General features: G+C 41.7%; 1 protein-coding gene across 1 annotated transcript; it reads right to left on the bottom strand.

Annotated features, from left to right (window-relative positions):
- Positions 1-2,426: 2,426 nt before the first annotated feature.
- On the bottom strand, positions 2,427-20,481 carry CANX (calnexin). Its single transcript, XM_062501950.1, has 15 exons — positions 20,440-20,481; positions 12,554-12,742; positions 12,007-12,080; positions 11,372-11,430; positions 11,004-11,145; positions 9,624-9,705; positions 8,303-8,495; positions 7,237-7,426; positions 6,396-6,509; positions 5,786-5,942; positions 5,268-5,483; positions 4,722-4,841; positions 4,480-4,618; positions 4,217-4,299; positions 2,427-3,626 (listed from the first exon to the last, which is right to left on the bottom strand). The coding sequence occupies exons 2-15, from the start codon at positions 12,737-12,739 to the stop codon at positions 3,573-3,575; spliced, it is 1,809 nt and encodes a 602-aa protein (XP_062357934.1). The 5' UTR covers positions 12,740-12,742; positions 20,440-20,481; the 3' UTR covers positions 2,427-3,572.
- Between the last annotated feature and the right edge of the window lie 3,411 nt (positions 20,482-23,892).

The raw sequence follows: 23,892 nt of genomic DNA, 5'->3' as shown, positions 1-23,892 counted from the left end.
AAGGAACAGGTAGGGAGGGGCGGGGCGACAGGAAGACAGCCAATCAGAAGAGCCGGGAGGCGGAGCCTAGGGTGACGGAGAGGGAGGGGCGGGCAGGGAGCGCCTCGGGGCCGGAGCGGAGCCCGGCCCAGCCCGGCCCCGTGCCCCGGGCACCGCTGCAGGCTCCGCTCTGCCCTGCACAACCGCCCGCTCACCGGGCAAAAAACTGCAAGAGAGGTACAGCTCACATCACCCCGCTGAAGACTGATCCAGCTTTACTAGTTAAACAAAGAAAGCCAAACAGAGTTAAGTGTCTTTATTAATTAGTTTTTACATTTTTTTTCAAGTTGCTTCTACAAGTACCACTTTGAAATGGACATGAAATCACAAGAGTGTCCAGCAATACTAAAAAAACCCCAAAAGAAAAACCTAAACCAACCAAACACCCCTTTTACAAACCATGAGGCAAGAGGGGTATTGCATAAACCATGAGTTTGGGATGAGCACAGCAGTCACAAACCCCGTATCTGTACCCACAGCCTCACTGGAGGAGCTAAGTTTGTGAGGGAGGAGCAAGGAAAGAGCAAGAGAAAACCATGGACATGTACAAGTAGTCAGTACTTGCAAGAAACCCTTCTCAGGCCCAAGAGCCAATCTCAAAAACAGATATGGATAACACAGTGGAGAGGTGAAAGCCTCAAGCTGTGACAACTCAGTACTGAGCAAAGCCAGAGAGGGTTGATCACATCCAGGGACACTGCTGGAAGGAGTTAGTGGGTTAGATGCACCCTGACCTATCAACTGCCCCTACCAACCACTGGCTCCAGGAGAAAAGCTCCTCTCAGCACTTCTACCTTGGTATCAGAGCCCAGGTTTTGTTTTGATTCACCATGTCAGCCTAACACCCACCCCCCATTCAGACAGCACATCAAGCCCACCATCCTTTTCAAGAGCTGCCACCCTTGGCTGCACAGACACAAAAGGCCCAAATACACTTTCAAGGATCTGAAACAGTTCCAAACACAGGTCCCAGGTTACACCCAGGTGAAGCTTCACTACTCTAAAAAACACAGCTATGCTTTATGCACTCAGGATAAGCAGGTAGCTATATTATTTTCCTCCAAGACTTGAAAAATAAGAGCAATTCTAAGGTTAAACTGAGGCACCCAAGCCAGAAAGCAGGATAAAAAGTAACTTGTCTATCCATTTTGGAAAGTCTTCATTTATTGTAGTGATTATTTAAAGCATACACTATGGTATCAAAAAGAGCCATAACATGCAGACAGGAGACGTTTTCAGGAGATTTAGCAGAAGCAAATGTAGATTTACAATTAGCTTTAATATAATGCTATTTAAAAGCTGATAGCAGATCTCAAGTTCACTTTTGATGCTTTGAAAGAACACATATGCACACATGGATTGTTTGGGAGTTTAAGGCAATTTGCATATTAAGATAAAAACCCATTAGATTAATTAGATTTTTATGTTGTGCTCAAAACGTTAGCTGAATTGAAACCATTTACACATACTTCATCTCAAAGGACTGAGAGTCATAAATAGCAGCTGCTCCTTTATAAAAATACAGTCCTGAGAACAAGCTAGTAGCAAGGCTTAAGCTATGACATCTTCCATGTCAAAGTATAAGCTATTTTTGCAATAAGGAGCAGTATTGACCAGGTGTTCAACAGGCAATGGCATTCTAAACATGCAATAGCTCCCAACATAAGTCTGAAATTACTTCCAGTATCTTGCTTACAATAGTTTATTTGTACACTGCAGAGAGATCAAGAAATCCTGCTATGCATTTGTGATCACTAATATTTCAAACACAACAACCAAGGGATACAACGTAAGGACAGGCAGCAAAAGGTGTTTTACAAAAAAAAAAAAAAAAAAGACAAAACAAAACCAAAAAAAACAAATCCAAACCCAAACCTTTTAGTAATTGGTTAGACCGCTTGCAAGGTAATTGGAACACTCTTCCCCCCCACAACCCCTGGGAATTATTCCACACACTATACCTATCATATGACCAAACAACACTGGAGTGTTTAAGTTCAGTGCAAGAAGAATAATTTCAGGACATTTAATTTCATTCTTAATTTCATTCTAAACAAAGGCAAAAGTTTATCTATACAGACATCCAAACACTAACATATTTGGTACAGTATAATGAATTACATCCATCTCACCCTCAAAGGTAATGCTTTTGTAGTGCTTACCTGTGTTCCACAAAAAAAAAAGGTGTTTGAAACAGCGTAGTATGGTAGACTCGACACTTTAAAAAATTTATTCAGCTGAAATTGGAATTTCCTAACATTCACAATATAATTTAGAATGCACTTGTTACATGAAGAGCAGATAAAAAGACTTAAACAGTTTCACATACAAGTTAAGAGATTCCACATGCTCCTTTCCCACTTACAATACTGACATCTTGGTTGTGGTTTTTGTTTTTTTTTTTTTTTTTTTTTTTTTTTTTTGGTTTTTTTTTCCTTAACAAACAGTTCAACTTGCCTACCTGTCTACCTCCCCCATTTCTACAGCAGACATACAGTGACAACAGTGAGAGGATATGGGACACTGCCTTATTCAGTGTTTGGACCCTGGAAATGAGTAGGCCTAGCTATGAAATCGAGTTTGACAATGAGCTGAACATGAAGTGCTTCAGCAACTGAGGCAAAGCTGCTCTCAGGAAGAGCCGTATCATCACAGAGAGGAAAACACTGGTGGCTGAACAGAGGGCAAAGAGGGAAGTAGCTTAACCACACCTCCCCAGCAACCCTCAGCTTTACAAAGAGTTCAAGAACAAATAAACTTGGTTGTCTGAAAGCTCTGCAGGATTAAATGCCACATTAAGATGACCCACTCCAAATCCTAGATCATTTGTCAACATTTAACATGGCTTTAGCCATGCACAATATTCATATATCCTATAGACTGCCTGACCCCTTCCTTCTACTCCCCTTCTTCCTCTTTTACCTCCTCCACAAAAATGAAGTTGATTGATTAGAGAGTTTCACTACTGGTTTCTCCATACATCCCCTCTAGCTGTCTTTTCTTTTGAGGGCAGGGGTGCTGTTAAATGCATTGACAACTTTTCTTCAAACAATTACCAAATTTTAAGGGGTATGAAGACATTTAGGAAATTACATATTTGTAAAAAAAAAACTAGTTATAAAACTGCATTTTTATCACCTAGCACTTTCAGGATTCATTGTTATATTTCACTAATTAATATATTAAATTAAGCCAAGGTTTGAGACTGGAAAAATTCTACCAATCTACTTAAGAACAGAAAAGAATATTTAAACCAAAAATGAAAAGGTTAGTTATGTTACATTCCAAAATCCACAGCCCATTATATTAAATGCTTTCTTTCTACAGGAATGATGCTCTTTAAAACAGATGATTGCAAATATTTTACTGCTAGACACTCCTTTACATTGGATAGTGTGACTGGAACCTGTGGATGGTGAAATCTTGAGGTTTGTCCAAGTTTCAATGTAAGGTGTCCAAGGTCCTCTCCCAGAACCATGTTTGAAAACAACAACAAAAAAAAGAAATCACAGATCAAGTTCTTATGACTTTTTTCAATCTTTCCTTGGCTTTCTGTTTCTGGGTGATCTATTCACAGTTTCCTCCTCCTGCAAGAAAGTAACTTGTGTAAACATCAATAAAATAAAATCTAAATCTACACCTAATAACCATTTTTGAGAAAATATATGACGAATAACCCACTTACACTTCTACATTAGAATTTAGTCTTTGAAAGGACCTAGTGCTTTGTGTACTTTGTGGCAAACAGGCAAATTCTTTGTTTTCACAATGGATGCACACTATTTGTTGGGAGTGCTTAACAGCTTCTGCTGCTGGGAGAATCCTTTAACTTCAAACAACACTCCACCCATTCTTGAGTCAGCCATTGTGTCAGTGTGGAGCATCTAAGGTCACATCCTGACTGCACTTGAATCTGAATAAGCCTTTTGCCTCAAGAAGATGCCTGCCAAGTCCCACTCCCATCTCTACTGCTCTACAGCAGTGCCTTTAGCAGGGTACCCTGCTGAAGTCAGCCACAGCAATTCCTATTCTTCAGGGTGATTAAGTTCTCCAAAGATCTGAACTGGGAAGGAGGGTCACATGAACCAGGTTAACTTTTAACACTGTAGTAAGGCCTGTTCTACATAACCTATGAAAGAAAATGCACAAGCTTCCTTGAAAGATTAAGCACTCTTACCTCTGATGCAGGTTTCCTGTCTTCCTCCTCCTCTTCTTCCTCTTGACTAGCACTTCCTAGATCAGCATCACTTTTCTGCTTCTCTTCAAGGGGAAATTTAAAAAAAAAAAAAAAAAAAAAAAAAAAAAAAAAAAAAAAAAAAAAAAAATCATTCTCCTTCCTCACTTATCTTCACTTCACCATTGGCTTTACTCCATATCTGCCAATCCTGCTGGTTTATTCCATCATGGAGAACATCGTTCAAGATTATCTAGTTTACCTACCAAGCTTTTCCTCATTTGCATCCTCCTCTTCCTCCTCCTCTTCTTTTTCCCCTTTATCTTTTTCTTCTTCTTTCTCATCATCCACTATGTCAGGCTGAGGAGCATCGGTCTTCTTGTACTCTGCAGCACTTGGCTGTTTCTGAAAGGCAATGACAAACCCAGGCAATTATTTGTGACATTCAGGCACATTTTACTGAACCTACTTTTAAACATGAGACTAATTACCAGAGGAAATGCATTACCTTCCCAGAACAGCAGAAAAGGACAACAAGGAACACTGGCAAAGCCACAGTGAGGATGTAGACTACCCAAAGCCAGGGACGCTCTTCAGCAGCTGCCATCATCTGGCCCACAACACCAGGCTGTAAGACCAAAAAAACTCTCAAATTCCACCCCATACAGCAAGCTCTAGCAGCTAACTTTAAGCTACAGAATTTTCAAAGAGGCTTTTTGCAACTTTCAACGTTGTATTTCAGACCTCAAAAAATTCAAGCTAACCTCTACAAGTACTTTTTCCATAGTTTACAAACTAAGAATTAGGCTAAACAGTCCAAATATCAGAGCAAAAACTCAGAAGAGAGCAGTGAGTACTTAGTTACTTATAGCAACCATTAACACACTGTAATTATGAATTGAGGCTCTGACCTCGTTTAGCAAAACCCTCAGCCCAAGCAGGCTACATATTGTATGTACACATACAGGTATATATTGACAAAGGCTGTGAGGGAACAGCAGAAGTGTGTGCATCTACTGTTCCACTCAGCAGCACACAAACCTTCCTCTCTCACCTCTGCAGCACCATCAGCTGCCTTTTTCAGTCCCCATCCATCACTGGCCCAATCATCAGCCACAGCTCTCTCAGTACAGATGATAAAGTTGTCAAAAAAGATGTCAGATGTCATGGACCATAACTCAAGTCCCACAGCACTGAAGGGAGTCATCTTGAAAGGTTCTAAGTCTTCAAAAAAATCTGGGTTTGGGATCTTTCTAGGTTTCCATATACCCTAGAAAAGGCAAAAGACATCCAGCCTCATCTACTAGAAGACAAATTTTAGTTTTCAGCCCATTATGAATGGAGAGATATAAAAATCCATTGCACTTAATTACATCTACAGCTGCAACTCAGTCTTTGGGAATCAATACAATGAAGCGATGCCTGGTAAGAAAGCACTTTCAATCTGTACACTTCAAACAGTACAGTCATAACAGCACTTGAATTTTTAATTACATCTGCTGAATCTAAATCATTCTGCTTTTTGTAAGAGATGCTGTGTTGGCCACCAGCTTAAGCCATGAAAACACCAACCTGATAGTTCACGTTATCAATCATAGGAGGTTTCCATTTGCCTTTGTAGTTTGGATTGTCGATCATTGGGCGCTGCCAGGTACCACAGCCAGGAGCTGTCTCACATTTAGGATTTGCAATCTGAGGTGCCTCCCATTCACCATCCATATCTTCATCCCTGAAAAGGCAAATTCAGTTTTGAAGTCCAACCCTTGCCTTCATACAGAATAAGGCTCAGACAACGTCTAATTTCTGGGAAAATCAGAATTCCTACCACTAAATGGAGACACAAACTTTGTATAGCATAGGTCTATAGATAAACATACTGCAGAAGGAAAAAGGACTTCAAAATCTAACTGTGGTGCACAGAAGATCAACAGAAGTCAGTCCCTGAGCACAACCTCCCCCACTGCCCCTTCCAAGCAGGTTCTACTTCACAGTAAACATCCCCGCCCTGTTCTGCTTACAGTCACAGAAAAGCTGAAAAATTCAGAGGTGAATGCAGGACATGAATCCTCAGACCACTGCCTTAGCTCAGCAGCAACTTTGTCAGCAAGCAACAATGAACTGCAAGAGTCAGTACCAAAGTCAGGAAATATTTCCTGCCATTTGCAACAGGCAGCAAACTCACCAATCTTCAGGTTTCTCAGCATCAGGGTCTGCTACATACTCAGGCTCATCATCCAGCCAGCCCTCTGGTTTCACAGCGTTTTCATCCGCAATCTTTGCGGGAGCATCCTCATCCCTTGAGGGCAGAGCATTATGTATTAACATACACAACACGTACGACTTCTTAAGCCTGTGGCATGACTCCACAGATTCTGAACAAGCCCACTGTTCTAGACAGCGAGTCACCTTCCCTTCTGTCAGGGTCACCCCATGATTTCAGAAAGGAATTGCCTTGCAATCCTAACACATGCCTCATGGCATATCAAAGCGCCAACTGCAAAGTACTACTACTACCAATTATTTTTAAACCAATTTAGAAGGGGCATATTACAGCAAACACCACTTCTTAGCAGCAGCTACAAAAACACATTCGTGCTTGAAATTGAGTCTAAGAATTACAAAGCCAGAAAAGCAAGATCAGTTTCTGATTTAGGCAATCAGGTTTTTCAATTACCTTATCTATACACCACACAAATTACAAAGATCCTTCAGTTATACCTTTTGCAGCTCATCTTTTCATCTCATCAAGGATGAAACCAACAGGTAGCATAGGTATTTCTGTAAAATCTTTGTCTGTGGCCAATGTAGGAACAGGAGCACTAAACAGAAGTTCCCAGAGGATGTGGAACCTTTTTTGCTGCCTTTGTCTACTGAAGTGCTGTTAAGGTGCCTAAATCTACAGTGTTTTGATTACAAGGGTGAGACTCAAAACCTTCCAGAAGTCATGTGAGAAAGACATTTTGATCAGGACCAAATTATGGGGCTAAGGACTCCCTCAATTCCACACCCTTCCAACACTTTACCAGTCATCTGGTTTAACAGCATCTGGGTCTGGGATTTTTGGTCTCTCATCCCAGTCCTCAGGTTTCTGGTCATTTGGGTCCTCAATCTCTCGGGGTGGATTCACAGGAGGAGACATATCATTTAGCAAATTCCCACTGTTGACAACCGTTTGATCAACCAGTATCTCAAAACTATTGTCAGGATTCAAGACTGTAAAGAAAAAAGTTGATGTAATCATTGCATGTACGATACAAATGAGTCATAAAGCATCACTCATCCCCACTGTACAACCCAAGCTACCACCTACCCATCGACTGCTTTAAAGAACTGCTAAGAACCCCTCTCCTTCCACCAAAGTGCAACTAGTGATGATGCACCACATCTCACCCTGTGAGAAGGCAGACTCCTGGCAGAAGTCCTATGTGTGTTAGAAGCAGAGGCTTGTAGAATAATTTAGCAGTAACCACAACAAGTTGACTTTGGCACAGTAAGTATTGCTTTAGTAGTAAGAATGTATATACTCATATTTTACTCCAGACTAAGACTTCCTACTACTACAAGATTTTAATCTCACTTTTTTATCTACTGCTGTCTCTGTAGTACCAAAAGCTAGAGATGCCCCCAAGTGCTTCCTGAAAGATTTTGATCATAGCTTATGTATCAGACACTATTTCAAGAATGCCTGAGTTTGTCCGGTACATGAAACCAGAAAAAAACCCAAACAAAACTAAAAATATGATGCCTCTACATCTAATGATTAGTGTACCCCACTTCACCCATAGGCAGCATTCCGGAAGTTTATAAATGCTGATAATTATTTCAAATATACTTAGTTCAAGTTACAACTACCCTGAAATTCAGTTCTCTTTTAAGTATCAAGTTCAAGTCACATGATCTTTCTTACATGAATCAAGACTTCCTGGAAAGATGAAATAAACCTTTGCATAGACAATCACTTTCTGCATTTGAAGCTTTCAAGTGTGGTGCACTGGCACAAATATTCACCTGTTCATCTGGCTCACTTTATGAGCTTTTGGTGCAGAAAACGTAGTAACTATTAATACACGTAGTTAGCAGTCACCATACCTAGAGTATAAAGATGAGTCTTCTTATCAGTAAAGTAAGTCTTCAGATCTGCATCTGGACGCTTTGCGTGCTTCTCCTCGTATTTGCCAGTCTTTGGGTTTTTGTGCCGGAAGATGAAGTGCAATTTATAGTCCTCTCCACATTTGTCTGGGCCAAACATTATTGTATATGGAGTTTTGTCATGGAACTGGTCCTTTGAAAACAATGCAATACTTCACTCCATTATTTGGAATACAACTTAAGTCATTGTCTGGCATAAGAATCGCCAATTCATTAAAAACTATTCTGCAACTTGTGTATCAAGCCCATGAAGTCCCCACACTAAAGCTTATGCTCCTCACATAAGTCTCCAGAAAAACTAGTGTGCAGATAACTATCCCAGCTATTTCATTTTGCACCTTTGGGCTCTACTTTCCCACATGGAAAACAGCAGCTATTCAAGTCTTACCCAAAAGATTAGTGTGACACCCACAGTGTTTAAGTATATCTCCACATTACAACCAAGTATTTTAAAAGCTAACAACTAAAAGTATCAGCTACTGGCAATAATCAAAGCTAGCAAGGCCACTGAGTTTCTTCGATACAAAGTGAAGCCAAGCTGCATTTAGTCTACATTTATGAACTGGGGTGCTGCCTCAATCTAACTGGATATAATCACAACTAAACTCTGCAAGTCTATTTGCTCTCACTAATGTTATCTGAAAATTCAGTGCACATATGAAACTGATTAGGCAGCCAAGTTGGTGTTTGTTTTGGAGTTTTTTTAATAGTTTGGAAGTGGTATTAATAATACTGATACCTTGGGTTTAAGCTTTTTTAGCATAACTCCAGTGACACTGCAGAAGGAAAGAAGGACGGATAACAAATCATAAAAGGTACATCCTATAAAGTTGAGGAAAATGGCTAAAGAAAACCCATAGGCTACAACAGCCTACACGAGGTTACCCAGCAGGTCAGCTTTGTTTGAACAGGCTGAACCACTTCAATGAGAGGACAAAATGTAGTTCTTAGGCCTCAGGAGCTGGATACTCTCCTAAGCACCTCCTGTTTCGTTCCAGAACCCAGGAAAACCTGAAGTACTGCCAAGTTTGGCAAAGGTCTACAACTGCTCAGCTATTAGGGAACTTCAGTTTCCACTCAAGGGGCCATCATATTTCAGCACTTATCCTCTCCAAGTCAAAGCACTGGTAAAATGCTGAGTGCAAAGCACTTGGGCAATCAGGCCCCACTGCCTTAACTAAAAGGGTTTCTTCAGAAAGAAGCAAAGAAAAACTTCCAAGTTCTTTCACAGCTAATACCCAAAAGTAGTAGCATTACTCACCAGGTTCAACTCAGGGGTTTTTGAAAGTAGTTTCACATAGGCCCCACCACACTCAATTCCATTTTGGAAGTTTACTTCATACCTAATTTTAGTTTTGGATAGAAGAAGGGAGAGCACATTACACATGAGGAAAAAATACTTTTGTAATATACAACTACATTTTTTTCAGTACAAATTAACAGTAACACTGTTTTGTTCTTGTTTGCTTTAAATCACTTACCCAGTGAATACTAAAGATACAGTCATACAGATTTATAAAGATTTGTAAGGATAAGGACAAAGAAAATACTCACAAGAGCCTAAGAAACAGTTAAAAAATTGAAGATTTAGAAGAATTAGCCTGACAAAAGATTAAAGAAATTGAGTGCTGGCCTAGAAGACAATGACCTAGAAGTAGAGAGAAGAAAGAAAAAGCTTTCTGGTGCATGATACTTCAGCAGGGATTGAGGCAAACCAATTATTTTCCCCACAGCTAGTACAGTAAACAAACAACTCAACTTGCAAGACCACAAAGCAAAATCAATTGGATATTAGGAGAAGCCCCTTTAGGGTTATAAGCATGCAACAGTATATTTAGGGATACCAAGGAGCCTGAAAAAGGCAAAACATCTGTCAGGAATAAGCCAAGTATGCTTGATTCTCTCACAATGCCAGCAGCTGGAGTGGATGACCATTGGGCTTTATTTTTAGCCTTGTATTTTGAGCCAAAACTAAACACTGCAAAGCAAAGTGACCAATTTACTATCTTGTGCAAATACAAATTAATTTACTCTTTGTTTAAAATTAATAGCATTACTAATAATGCACAGTTCAACTGTTCTCACTGAATGTTTTCCCCCTGACTTGCTAGTCTGTCACACATGCAAGTAGATTCCTCTACAACAGTCAAGACAAGAGCTATATAAGCTGTTCATCTTCCATGGCAAATTAACTAAACCACAGGAAGGAGGAAACAAATGCGTCTTTACCCCTCAGAAACAGGGGGCAGTTTACTGTATAAGAAAGTGCACTGACCTACTTACAGACCAGTGTTCGTTCAAAAGGCCAAGGACTTCCACAATTAGCAGTACAAAAGTCAGTTGCCTGACCTTGTTACGACAATTAAATCAAATGAACTGAAGCCACAAGACAGGTTACTAAGTCTAGTTTGCAGATATTTCTTTTTCCAGGCTTCAGAAGGACCCATGCTGTTACTAACTCTCCACTTTGGGAATCAGTTTCTATTTTACTCCTACTCAAAACAGTTTAAAATAGTATGTTAGAGCATCTTGTGTCATCTAGACCCCAAGACAACCCAAGCTCAGTTATGGAAGTTAGCTAGCTCAGCTTGCTACCTCGTCACCCTGGAATCAACAGAACACCAAATTATTCTTTACTTACTGTATAATAAGGGGTTTAGTATCAAACACAAATGGCTTGGAAAGTTTAGATGAAATTGCATGATGCTTGGCTCGAGTTACCATTACAAGCCCTTTGTCTCCTGGAAGCTTTGTTTCCTTCATGTCTTGTACTTCCCATTTACCTGGGGAAAAAAATTGACCAAGCGTTCATTCATTTTAAAATCTGAGTGGATATTTTTGTTTAAACCAGAACTATATTTTATATTGTTAGCCAGGTATATAAACATTCCTCCAATTTTCTTCAGTGAATATAATTTTAGATGAGATACAGAAAAGACAGACCACTTTTTTCATATATGACAAGCAACATCAGCAACATTTATTATCCAAAACCTGGGTTGGACTCACCATCATATTTGGCAATCTCATCATCTGTATCGTCTTTCTTGGCTCTGGAAAGGATCCATCTAGAAGACAGATATCCAATGGTTGGACAGACATATTTCCCCCCAACCATACACACTAAAAATCCTGCCCTTAAGATAAGGCAGCCCTTGCTGCCTCATGACTACACCCCTATATCTTGATGTCCTGAAGAGTTCTGTTCCCAAGCCTGCAAACTTTTCTTGTTTGCCACTTCCCACCCCAAGGTAGGACCATGGTCTCATGAGCAATTACCTTGCTCTTGTAAAACTACACCACCACAAAAAAAAAAAAAAAAAAAAAAAAAAAAAAAAAAAAAAAAAAACAAAAACCACCACACCAAACCAGAAGTAACCCCTTACCATCCTCACATCACCTGAGGAAAGTAAAAAAGCCAAATGTAATGGCCTCACTTCCCCTTTATTACTAGAACTTAAGGAAATAGTGGTTTAACTCAGCACTTGAACAGCTAGCTTCAAGAAGCCATTACTGTATTCCCAACTGAACAGTGGCCCTTGGATTCAGTTTCGAATAACACAAGTTCTGCAGAGAGGGTGGCATTGCTTTTAACAGATTTTACATTATTTGCTGTACTGAATCATCCTTTGCGTTATACTCACCCATCCAGAGTTCCTTTATCGAAAGATTCTGCAAAATACACTTCACCAGTTGGGACAGGAGGCCTGTAAGTAACCTATTGGGAAAGGGGGGGGGGGGGGGGCATTTATGAACCTTTCAAGACACATTCTATATTCTACAGAAATATAGGCATATAAAAGCTCACACTCCCTCTTACACTCAAGTACAGCTCACCTGGACATTCCTGAAGCACAGATACAGAAATTACATAAATATTGCTGATTGTGCCAAGTTGCTGTGCTGTTGTCTGCAACCAAAACTCAAGTATATTCCTAGCTGGAAATTTTAGCATTAACTCCTGATACACCACAGATTTCAAGGTTAGATCTAAGTCTTCTGGAAGAACATGGGGAGCATGAGAATAGGAACAAAGCAGCCAACCTTAATTTCAAGCCCTACTCCCAGATAACATCTTTAATAATTTTACAACATACTAATGGTTAAGAAAGTAAAGACAAATCTGATCAGACTCCCATTAACCAAAACACAAGCAGTAATTTAATTGTTAAAAGAAGTTCTATGCCAAACCTTTGGAGCTGGAGGAGGACTGCTTGTTTCAGACTTTGACTCTTCCACCTCGTCAATACCATCATCCAAGTCATCCTCAATATCAACTACATCATCAACATCATTGTCTTCATCTGTATCATGTGCCTGAACAGCAAGGATCCCAAGGGCTAGCAGGGTCACACACAGTAGCCATTTCAGCTTCATGTTCTGAATAAATAAGACAAGGCAAAGTGGTCAAGCCAGCACTGCACACAGAACACCACACTGCTGCTTGGTACAAACCCGAGCATCCAAGGCAACAGGTGAAGTGCAAACTTATCTGTCCAGCTCTGTTATTTACTGCATCTGCCTGAGACAGCTCTAAAAGCTGGGGAGGAACACAACATAAAGCTAAGTATTTAATACCAAATAGACATTAACTGAGTGGAGAACCACATGTGCATGTTCTGCAGCTCATGCTGCAGAAGTGTCATAATTTTGGTCTTACACTGCCACAGCCCATAAGCAGGACAGAAGACACATACATGATACCACAACATATGTGGCTGTAAAAGCCTAAAAATAAAATCTGTTCTGTGCTTATGAAGGACTTTAAATACACCATGCAGGAACTCAAGCTTCCATTCAGTCCAGAAATTGAAATAAAATTTTCTACTTTATTCAAAACTAGTAATTTTTGCAGAGTAATCAATCCTCATCTCCTGTTTGATATATTTTTTGGTCCTTTCAAATGCAGAGCTCTGTTTTCAGTCATCAAACCTCTTCCTCAGGTTTTGTTGTAGAATTACTGCCAGCCAGTCATTGCTACTACTGGCAGATGCCTATAAGCAGGTGCCTTGAAGCACCTAGAAACTGCCACTTGATTCAATTCCCTTCTTTCAATCTCTAATTTAACAAGATGACCACAGAAAGAGTAGCTGTTAACCAAAGCCTTACAGACCTACATTTTCACACTTAAACTAATTCATAAGGTGCTCAGCACATTGTCACACCTAAAACACCATAGACATTGGCAAGCCATAGCTTAAAATATCATGCAAGTAAAATGGGTTTCAACCTGATTTTCCTCCCAGAAAAACAAGACCACTGTATCTTTAGGCTGATATAGAAAGCAACACTCCCAGAATGCTGCTCAATTTTAGCTGTCCAAAACCCTCCTAACAACAACCCGCACCTTGCTCATCTTTCCTCCTATGAATCCCACTCCAAATTTTCCTTCCAAAACCAGAGATATAACTGAGACTGAATTATTTTTGAAAACAAGTATAAAACCAAATATTCCTCCCTCCTTCCCTTAGACACCTACCTCATGCTACAACCCTGCAGACTTACAAACATAACTCAAGCAGTTAGCACTGCCTGTAGGGGCTTAAGATCATGCTAGGAAACAAACTTTCAAGTTTCTAAAGCATGTTTAGGCAACTAAAAGAGTTTAAATTCTCAAAGGCTTATCAGCACTATCTAATATTCTAAAACTATGCTCACTCTAGATCTACCATTCTTAGATTATTCTTTAACTTACTTCTAATGACAGAGAGGATTCTACAACTTTATAACTGTAGTTTTATAACTACAACAAAATTGTATTTTAAAGACTTGAGCTGAAGGCATGGCCAGTTTGTCACTACAGCAACATGCAATTGCAGCTGGTTTTCCAACAATAGTGATGGCCTTGAAGGTTATGATCCAAATGCATATGCACCAACATACCCTACTCAGTTCAGGCAACTGCACCCAAACACCTCCGAGCCAAAAGGACAATCATTCCAGAAGGAATAGCTAACAAAAACTTTCAAGGGCTGTTATATATGAGCAAAGCTTGTTTGCTTAATGCACAGTGTACAGCCAAAACTGAAAATAGTTTCAGACCTCAAAACAGCTCATAGCTCTTAATATTAGTGTGAGATCCACAATACAAAACCAAGGACTGAAAACAGTCAAGCAGACATCAATACCCTTGGAGCTGCAAATTCTTCTTGCACAGATAACATGTTCTTTGAATAAACTCATACCCACCAGCATAAAAGCAGTATAGAAACAAGAGTCTGAAACTTCATCTGAAAAAATTTTCTTTAGAGCTCTGGATGTGCCCTGTGTGACTGAAGCAACCACGGATGAGATGGCACAAAAACACCTTTCCATGGAAAGGGTTTCATTTTGTCATACCTTACCAATAGGGCATCACTAAATATTTTTAAAATAGAGCTCAATTCAGGAAGATAATAGAGCTTTATAACTGCTTTCAAATTATCCTATGCAGACAGAATGAGCATGTCATGATTTGGAAAGTGATATGACAAAGTTAATCTTAAAAATACCAAGGTTAAAAATGAGCCAATTATCTCCTAAAATTCTTTCCTTTCCTAAAAGGAAGGAGTTTCTGCACCCCTCCTCCCAACCTTGTGCAAAGGGTATTAATGGTTTAGCATGCAAGTAATCCTTTAAGTAATCTCATCAGTAGCCAACCAGCATGGCAGTTTTGGTGAAAGAATTAAATCATCCCCCACAACTTTCCTACTAGTACTGACTTCATATGTAATAATTACCTACTTCACAATCCCACCCCAACTACAACCCTTTGAAAATATTTGTCAGCAGCAAATGGACTTCGGTAAACACTCACACCCAAGTGGCAAAGTCACGTGGCTTCAGAAATTCTTCTGTCAAAGCATCTTAGTGAAACCAGACAATTCTGCCAGGGACCACACAGCAGGAGCAGAATGCTGCTGCATGCCTGTGCTCCTGACAGAGCCACAGGTATCTACCCTGCTGTACTTATTTAATGCTCTGTCTGAATTTGAGGCCTTGATGAACCTCATTTCAAGGAAGAAGTATTTAATGGTCAAGTTCCCAAGCAAGCTTCTCCCCCCCAGAGAGAAAGACAGCCAAAAAAGTCTGAAGAGAAGCTAATCTAGTTTCATGTCCTTACCTCCTTACAGTCATTGGGAAGCAACTGTCACAAATTTATATCCCTGCAGAAAGCTGCTTAGGACACTTCCTACATATTAAATCAGTCCCAAATTCAACATAAGCTACCATTCATATACCTTGAGTACAGGCTGGTAGCTTATTCTGCAACTGCCAGTTATCATGCCAAAATCCTTATTCTGTTTAACCTGAAACAATATAAAAAGCTGACTAAAGAGTAGAAAAAAGGCACTATGTTCTCAGAAGAGCAATTTAAGTGAAGCACACATTTTCGATATTTAAAAAGCTACTTCTATCCATAATGGATGCACTACTACAGGAAAAAAAATTCAAATTCACTTAACACAATCCTTAGGGACACAACATAAACACAATTATGCCCTAGTAAATTAGGTTATTCCTAAATAGAAGAGGAGGGGAGGGGGAGAGAGATGCAACTCAGGTTTTATACAAAACAGGCATAAATCAGTTTTTCAGTGGAACTTTAAATTGTTGGCAACTACAGCTGTTCAATTAGTCACCTCAACCATGGTCTACCCTTCAGACACTCTCACCTACTCTATTACAATCAGACTTCTCCCTTAAAGAAGTGTCCAGTTTCCAAGCAATTACCATCTTTAGCCATTTTTCACTCTGCCTGCACCTCCCTTCTTCAGGTTCAACTGTGAAGTATTTCTGAAGGTTGGTGTATTTCTGATCATGCAGTTGCTGAAAGCCAATAACAAAGGAACACTTTTATAATAAGGGAGAGCTTCTGATGTCTCCATTCTACTTCAGTGCAACCGTCACTTTCACCATAACAACGTTTCAAGTCAGAGATAACAACTCCATGTACTTTTTTGTTAATAAGGTCTTTAGTCACTTACAGTCATTGGCACACCACTCCCATTGACGGGAAAACCACTGCAACCCCAGAGTTCTAGATTGTCAGTGTTACAAATTACTTGTTTTCTCTCTGCCAATACCCATGGCCAGCTTCCACCCCAGAAAACTTCAGAGCTGACATTTAAGCACTGTTCACCTGATTGTCAAAGGGCTGAATTTTACCCCAGTATTTACAATATCTATAGCAGTGCTGGAAATAAACTCCTGGATACCTGTACTACAGACTTTACTCTTCCACAAAGTAAATTCAAAATCTAATTAGAGAGGGATTCAGAAAGAGAATCAGGATCTTACCCTAAAAACAGTACTCCTAACATGTAGGACTAAGTGATTACTACCTTTGGAATTCAAGGCTTTCAAGAAAGTCATGCATCTTCAAACAGTAATTTTTATTTATAACTCCCCTTTCTCTGGGCATAAAGGAGAAAGTTCCTCTTAATTATTGGCACAACACTGGAAACTCATACAACAGACAGTAGTCACTATTCTCCCCAACATACACATCCCCTGGAATTGAGTGAAATTACCCATAGAAAAGATCTTCAAGTCCTGTGGCATCATTCTCCCAGAACATACTGTTTAGTAACTTCCCTGTCAGGTCAAACAGAGCCTGCAAAACCAGTTTGATCATCTCCTTGGTTACTAATCTATTTCAGTGGTTCATCAAGCCAGTTCTTAATACAGTGTATTTCAGCATGTATAACTACATCTGAATGGCTACTGGCTATCTGGTTTACTACGCACTGGTTTTCTTACATAATTAGCAGTCAGACTAAATAAATCTTACGAAAATAAGTCACTACAATCAGACAATTTAACTGGATGAGCATCAATGGTTTCTGTTCTAGCAGTACCTGAAATCTCAGCTGAGTGACTTAAGCAAAGGAAGAACAAAACCTGCTAGCAAAGTCCTGTGCTCCAAACACTGGGTTTCAGTGTGGTGTTTGCAGCAGAAGCACACCACTGAAAACAAGGACAACACCTCATGCAAGCCAAGAATTTGGGAAGAAGAATTTTAAGTCAAACATAAAGATGATTCTTCAACACACAGAAAAAAAGAAATTTGCAAGGAGACAAGAACAGAAAGGCTGAGACACAGATATCTACTTTCCCTCTCAAATGAGAGTTCTGTGGGTTTTGAGCAAAGGCTCAGTTATCCTACTTGGTAATGCACCAATTTCCTAAAGTCAGAACTACTGAAGAGCAGAGGAAATCTCTTCTACATCTCACAATCCCTGCTGCCTTCCACATCCTCCCTCCTCTGCGGTGCCAGGGTAACTGTTTACACAGCCTCATGATGAACCAGCGCTGGTTTAAGATGGCTCGAAGTCCTTCTGCCATGTTATTTTAACCCTGAATCAATACCCCAGGCCAACCCAGCAGCAAAAGCAAAAAGAGCTGTAGCAGTACCAGTGAAAGTAAATAGCTAAGGACAGAGGAAATAAAGCTGTTGGCAGCTCAAGGCCACAATTTCAAGCGCAGGTCTGTCACCTGCACCTGCCTGACCTGTTTTTAGGCAGACTTGGGGGATGGACACCATGGTGAATCTGAAAAATGTGGCCAAATACTGTAATTTCAACAACCAATAGTGTCTCAGCACCCCTCAAAAGGGGATATAATAAAATTATTTTCATGTATATACAACTCATAATGCAGACAACACTTTTTCTCCCTGAAATACTGTTTTTCAGCTGGACAACTTCCAGCATTGTGAAGACTCCGTCTTTAACATCATAACTCAATGAACAGCAGATAAAGCTAAAGAAAACCACCTCACTAACAAGAGAAGAGAGGCAAGAACTCTCCATGGTGGTGGTTTACCCTCCTACACACCTTTTTTTTTTCTTTAGTAAGGGGTGCCTGGGATACACTTCTTCATGAGGAAGAAGTCTCCTGTAAAGGATTAGCCAAACCTCTTCTGGAGAGTCCCACAGAAAAGGCTGCCTCCTCTTTGGGTTGTAGAGAGCACAAACCAGGCAAGGGATAAGGTGTGAAAAGGGAAAGCAACAAAGCTTGCTTTTAATAGGCATTTCAAATATGCCAGTTTCTAAAAATAATTTACAACAGTGCAGATAGAGGATAGAAGCAAAAAGCAGATATTGTTTGTCAGCATAGATATCCTTCCTGCAGAACTGGAAGTCCTTGAAGGGTAAAGACAGAACTGTGAGGCTTTTTGACCTCATAAAACAGATGGGCAGCTAGAAAAATTATATTAGGTGGGAGTAGATCTGGAGAGACACCAAGATCTTTGAAACCATCACACCTAGAAATCAATTCAAGTTTGTCCTGCTATAGAACTGATTCCAGCAAGAACAGGCTGCCACCATGACTACTACCACGGGAAGAAAATCAAAGGCCAGAAAAAGAAGTAAAAGGCAGAGCTAAATGCAAGTTTCAGCGCATTCTCTGTAAAGGATTTATTCATTTACTCAGGGGAAAGTGCTACAGCACAGCCAATGAGAGGGTAATCTGAGAGAATTTGAAAAAACTTTCTTACTATTTTACACTAGATTCCCTTCCGAGGAGGACAGGTGATCTCAAAAAGCAGTTTACATATTATACACAGCTTGTGATGCTGGCGATAAAGCACAAGTAGCTTCTTCACGATGTTTTTTTAGACTAGAAATACTAGATATTAATACAAATACAAAGTTTTACTCAGACGTCTTCCCAATTTTATTAAGTGTTTTGCATAAGCCCATCAAACACAGTCAATACAATCAAATTAACAATAAAGTAGTCTTTAAGTCAGGTACCTCAGCCTGAACCTAGAGCAACATATATATACCAACCTATATTTAGCCATTATTTTATCTGCATTAGCTCATACATTATTATAGTTCTGCTATCTCTTTGCAGTACTTTAGTAACAACCAAAACCACAACTGCAAAACTGTCCCATAAAACCCACGTGCTAACTGTGCTTACTTGACGACGTTAAGTAAACACACTGCATTTAGAAATACATTACATGCCTAGAGACCAGTTTTCAGACATCTAACATACTCTAAATAAGTTCCAGAAGGAGTTTTCCACGATGATCTGCAGAAGCTCTGCAGCATTTATTATGTTAACACTGATCATGTTGAGGTCTGGACCCTTATGATTACTACTACCATTAATACACGTCCTTTTCCCTTCACAACCAAACCACCTGCAGCATTTCTCTTTCTGCAGCCTAGAAAGTTCTGAACCACAAACCTGAATGTGAAAGTTCACACTCTAGAATCGGTACAGATAAGAAAGCAGTGTGCTCTACACGCTTTAATTCAAAGGTGTAGGGTCTTCTCTTTTCAAAGCACACAATACAATCCTCAGCCAAAAAATGAGATGTCATTTATACACTATTTTAAAGACACCCAAAGCAAACAATATTTGGGGAACAAAAACCAAAGCAGGCATTTCAATTCCTTTAAATTCCCGTAACTTCCTGCTGCAGATTCCTCGCCTGCACTTCACCTGTTGGGCCTCCAACTCCGCGCCCTAAGCTCCCCCTTTCCAGAGGCTTCTCCTTCCCCTCGCACAGCCCCTACCAGGCCCCCGCCACGCTCCGCACCCACCTCCTGTTCTCCCCTTGCGGGACTTCATGGGGAGCACATTCAAGATTATTTCCGACACTGAAACACGTAGCCAGATAAAACCTGAACCACGCGCTGCACACATCTACGCCCGACCCTCGCCTCCCTCCCGGTTCCATCCCGCGGCCCTGGCACCAGCCGCTGCCCAGAAGGGCGCTCCCAGAACTTACCAGAAGAGTCGCCGCTGCCCCCAGGCCTCCCCGAGCCCTGCGGGTGCCGGGCGGGACTCGGCGCCGCCGCCACAGCCCCGCGCAGGCCCCCGGCCTCAGGGGCACCCCCAGGTCGTCCCTCTCGCCCTAGCTCCGGGGGTCTCCGCCCCCTCCCACCCCCAGGTTGGGGCCGGGACCACGCACGAGTCGCCCAGCCCCGGGGCCCAGCAGCGCCCCGCCGCACGCCCCACGACAGGCCCGGCTCCCCCACCGCCTCACGCCGCGGGTAGGTCCGTTCCCCGCCCCGATGTTCCGGAGGCACAGCGGCTGTGGAGGGAGGGCAGGGGCGGACAGACACACTCACCCTCCGCCGGCCCGGCCACCGTGTCCGGGCTCCCCTCACCTCCGTCACGTGCCCGCGCGCCCGCCGCCGCCCGCCTATCTGCCGCGCGCCAGCCCCTCCCCCGCCTCACGGCGCTCAGCCTCTCCCATTGGCGGAGAGCGCGCCCAGCCGCCCGCCCAGCCGCCATTCGTGCACTTTGATTGGTTAATATCACCGCCGCTCAACAGCCGGCCCGCCTCTAAACACGCCCCCAACGGCGCTGCCCTTCGTGGAGCGCTGTCATTGGTTGGCGAGGTTGCAGGAAGTACTGGTTGATTGGGTGGCTGCGGGCAGGCCGTTGAGATGTGGGCGGGGTCCCACGGGTCTCGGTCCAGGGGCGCTGCGGAAGCTGACAGAGCATTGAGGGCAGTAGGGGGCGGTAAGGGGCGGAAGGGGGCGGGGCCAGCACTTCACGCCCTCCCCGCGCCCCCCCCGCATCCCCTCACGCCCCTCACCCGACGCTTCGTAAAATTCCATTGTGTTAAACAGCTAAGCCATCTTTGTGTCTCCTCGTTCATTAGAAAAGGCGTTCAGGTTTTCTTGCCTTTTCAGAAAATTCAGTGTATCTGCTGGTTTTTTTCCTCAATTACAAGCCGAGGGGGCTCCGGTGTGTTCGAAACATGGCAGTGCTGCTCAGCAGCTGCTTGCTCAAAGGCCTTGTGCAATTCCAGAACCTTTAACCTGTGCTGTGTTTTGAAAATGAAAGTAACGTAGTTTTGTAGAGGTGAAATACTGTGTGAATGTTGAACATTTGTATGTCAACTCAGTAAAGAAACACAGAAATAAGTGTCCCTGCTGGGCCGACAGACAGGCCGAAGGAGATGCCAGGCTTGATGGCACCACATGAATGAGGTCAAGATTAAACTTGAGGAGTCTCCCTGTCCTGCTGCACGCATAGCCATGTGGGAGGGCAGGGAACACAGCCCCACAATGAGGAAAATAGGCTCCTGGTACCGTGAAAGTTACAGCACCTTTGAGTTGTCTCTGAGCTGCATCAGCTGAGAGCAGTTCCATAGAAAGCTGTGACCAAACCACCCAGTTCAAAGCAAGCTCCTGTGTGGTCTGTGGACTGCAGCCTGTTCCAGGAGATAGGTGGTATTTTGTAAGAATAACAAATCCAATATTAATAGCGAAAAGTAAGAAAGAAAAAGGTGGTGGTTTTTTTTTTTCCTTTGTAAACATTAATCTGTTTTGAGTTGATGCAATGAGTCAGCAGTTTAAGTTTCCCCACAGAGAAAATTCCACCGTGTTAGGACAAAGCAAGCAGGGCCCCAGCGTTCAGAAATAAGGCTCAGCATAAATGAAATCAGCAAATCCCTTCTTGCACTGAAGTTTGGAATCAAACGCATTTTTCCAGAAAGACACCAGGCTGATTCCTAAACTGCTCTGTTGAGCTATATCCAGACTAAGCAGAAGATGCAGACAGGCAGGGGAACAGTTGCAAACAACAGGCAACACAGGAATATCAAAGGCTTCAAGAAGAACCTAAAAACAATATGGAAAAATACTTTAAAGAGTAACAAAGCAGTATATTTTAGCAAGTGCTCTCCTCAATCCAGGCAAACCCATTTTTCCACCAAATATCTTTCAAGCCTTTCTTTTGAAATAGGTTATTAGCTCCAACATGACTGCAGGACAGCATAATACTCCTGCTGAAATCACAGAAATATCAGGAAGTCAATATACACAAACTTGTGCTTCACCTTTCTCTCCCACCCTTTCCCAAAAAAGAAAACATTCCTTCCTTTTACAGCCTGCTGAATCATGGCACAGGCAGGCAGCCCTGGAGCTGGCTCTTGCCTGTGCTGCTTTGTCATTGAGGAGAACAGAGCAATGTAAGAGTAATGTAAGTTTATAAAAAAAAAAAAATGCTAAAAGCATATCCTATGCAGGGATTTTCAAGATGTTTGAACTTAGATGAAAGAAATGCAGAATGAACACGGAAGACATAATCCAGAAGGAAAACAAAAGGGATGAGCAAAGGAAACAGAAGAATCATGCACCAGAGATTTAACTTCTTTGGCAGCTGAGAAGGTGATATTTTTAGACTCTAGAGTGCCAGGGCAGGGAAGATGAAAGAAAGAAAATGGCAGCTAGTACATGGCAAACACTACACTGTCAAGGAAAAAACATTTTGGTGTGTTCAGGTTTTATTGCAGCAGATTTACTTTGTCCCTCTGACAAACACTCGGGAAGTGTGTTTTTCTCTGACTTCGGCAGTGCAGTTGGAAAGGCAGAAATCAGGCAGTGTGGTGAGACTGGCAGAGCCTGAATATGCACGCCTCAGAGGTGAGAGGCAACGCTTAGTTTATAAGTGCACTAGAACTTTGAGTAATTCCATTTTGGGGAATTTTCTTGTCCTGAGTGTTATCAGACAGAAACCTAATGTGCTTTCCACTGGTTCTTCCTTAATTGCCTCTAACTTGATCTTCAAAGTGTTCCTCCTTTCTAAATCATTTTAGTGCATTGTCACATTGCTAGAGTTCTTCTTGCATTTCAAGCACTAGTAGTACATCTTTTCAGATTTGTCTCCTCTGGAAAACTGTCAAGAAGTGAGTGGAAAATCCAGCATGTCAGCGTGACAGGAGGGACATCACACTGGCAAGAGAGCAGGCAGTCAAGACAGACAACCGATGAGAGAACACTGACTTTTGCTCTTTCAAACTTTGAACTGCAGGAGGGAAGGCAAGCCTCACATCTCTGTACGGAACAATGTCCATGTGCCCTGGAATGCTTTCCATGGAAAACACATTTTGTTACAAAGACATCTCTGGAGACAATGCATGAGAGAAGGATGGGTAAAGATGCATGAATGTTATCACAACGGGGGAGGATAATCATCTTAAAGGGAAATAATGAAGTCCCATCATTTTCAGAGCTAATAAACATGGATGTAAGAAGTGTTATAAATTAACTGTAATAAGCTGTAGCAGATAAACAGAAGAAAAATTGACAGAGAAGCAGTAACAGAGCACTCACAGATGGAAAGAGACAGGCAGACACAGTACTGAGGTGGAAGAAGACAATCTATCCACCTGATATAATTTGCACAGCCTGGGAAGTGTCCCTGAGAACAGGAACTTTACAGACAACTTCTGGAACCCAGAAATTCAGAGTTACCCAGGACAAGACAGTAGGTGCAGGTTTAGTCTGGACGTAAGTTAGGGAAATCCTGATGGTTGTACCCAGCTCTCCTGGCTCTCATAGGCATTGCACCAGTTTGCTGGGCACCATTTGCCTTCTGTTGTGCCCCTCTCTGCCAGTTCTTTCATGGACCTGGTGTAGGTTTGCTTGAGAGTGGCCCTTATATATCCCCAGAATTGTGTCCTTGAGGGTCTCACACTTGAGGCATTTGTATCCAAGCATGGTTGCAACATTTACAACAGGAGTTATTCCCTCACTAGGGAAATGCAGGTTGCCCTTTGGATTTAAACA

This window comes from Cinclus cinclus, chromosome 14 (assembly GCF_963662255.1).
Source record: "Cinclus cinclus chromosome 14, bCinCin1.1, whole genome shotgun sequence".
NCBI lineage: Eukaryota > Metazoa > Chordata > Aves > Passeriformes > Cinclidae > Cinclus > Cinclus cinclus.
This window is presented reverse-complemented; position numbering and strand designations above follow the sequence as displayed.

Bases quoted from the DNA above. Each gene is read 5' to 3' on its own strand.
- CANX (XM_062501950.1), bottom strand. From the start codon at position 12,739: ATGAAGCTGAAATGGCTACTGTGTGTGACCCTGCTAGCCCTTGGGATC. The intron at 11,146-11,371 runs GTGAGTCCAACC...TTTTTTCCCCAG, and splicing joins TGAGATTGCCAAATATGATG to GTAAATGGGAAGTACAAGAC. The intron at 9,706-11,003 runs GTAAGTAAAGAA...AACTAAAATTAG, and splicing joins ACTAAACCCCTTATTATACA to GTATGAAGTAAACTTCCAAA.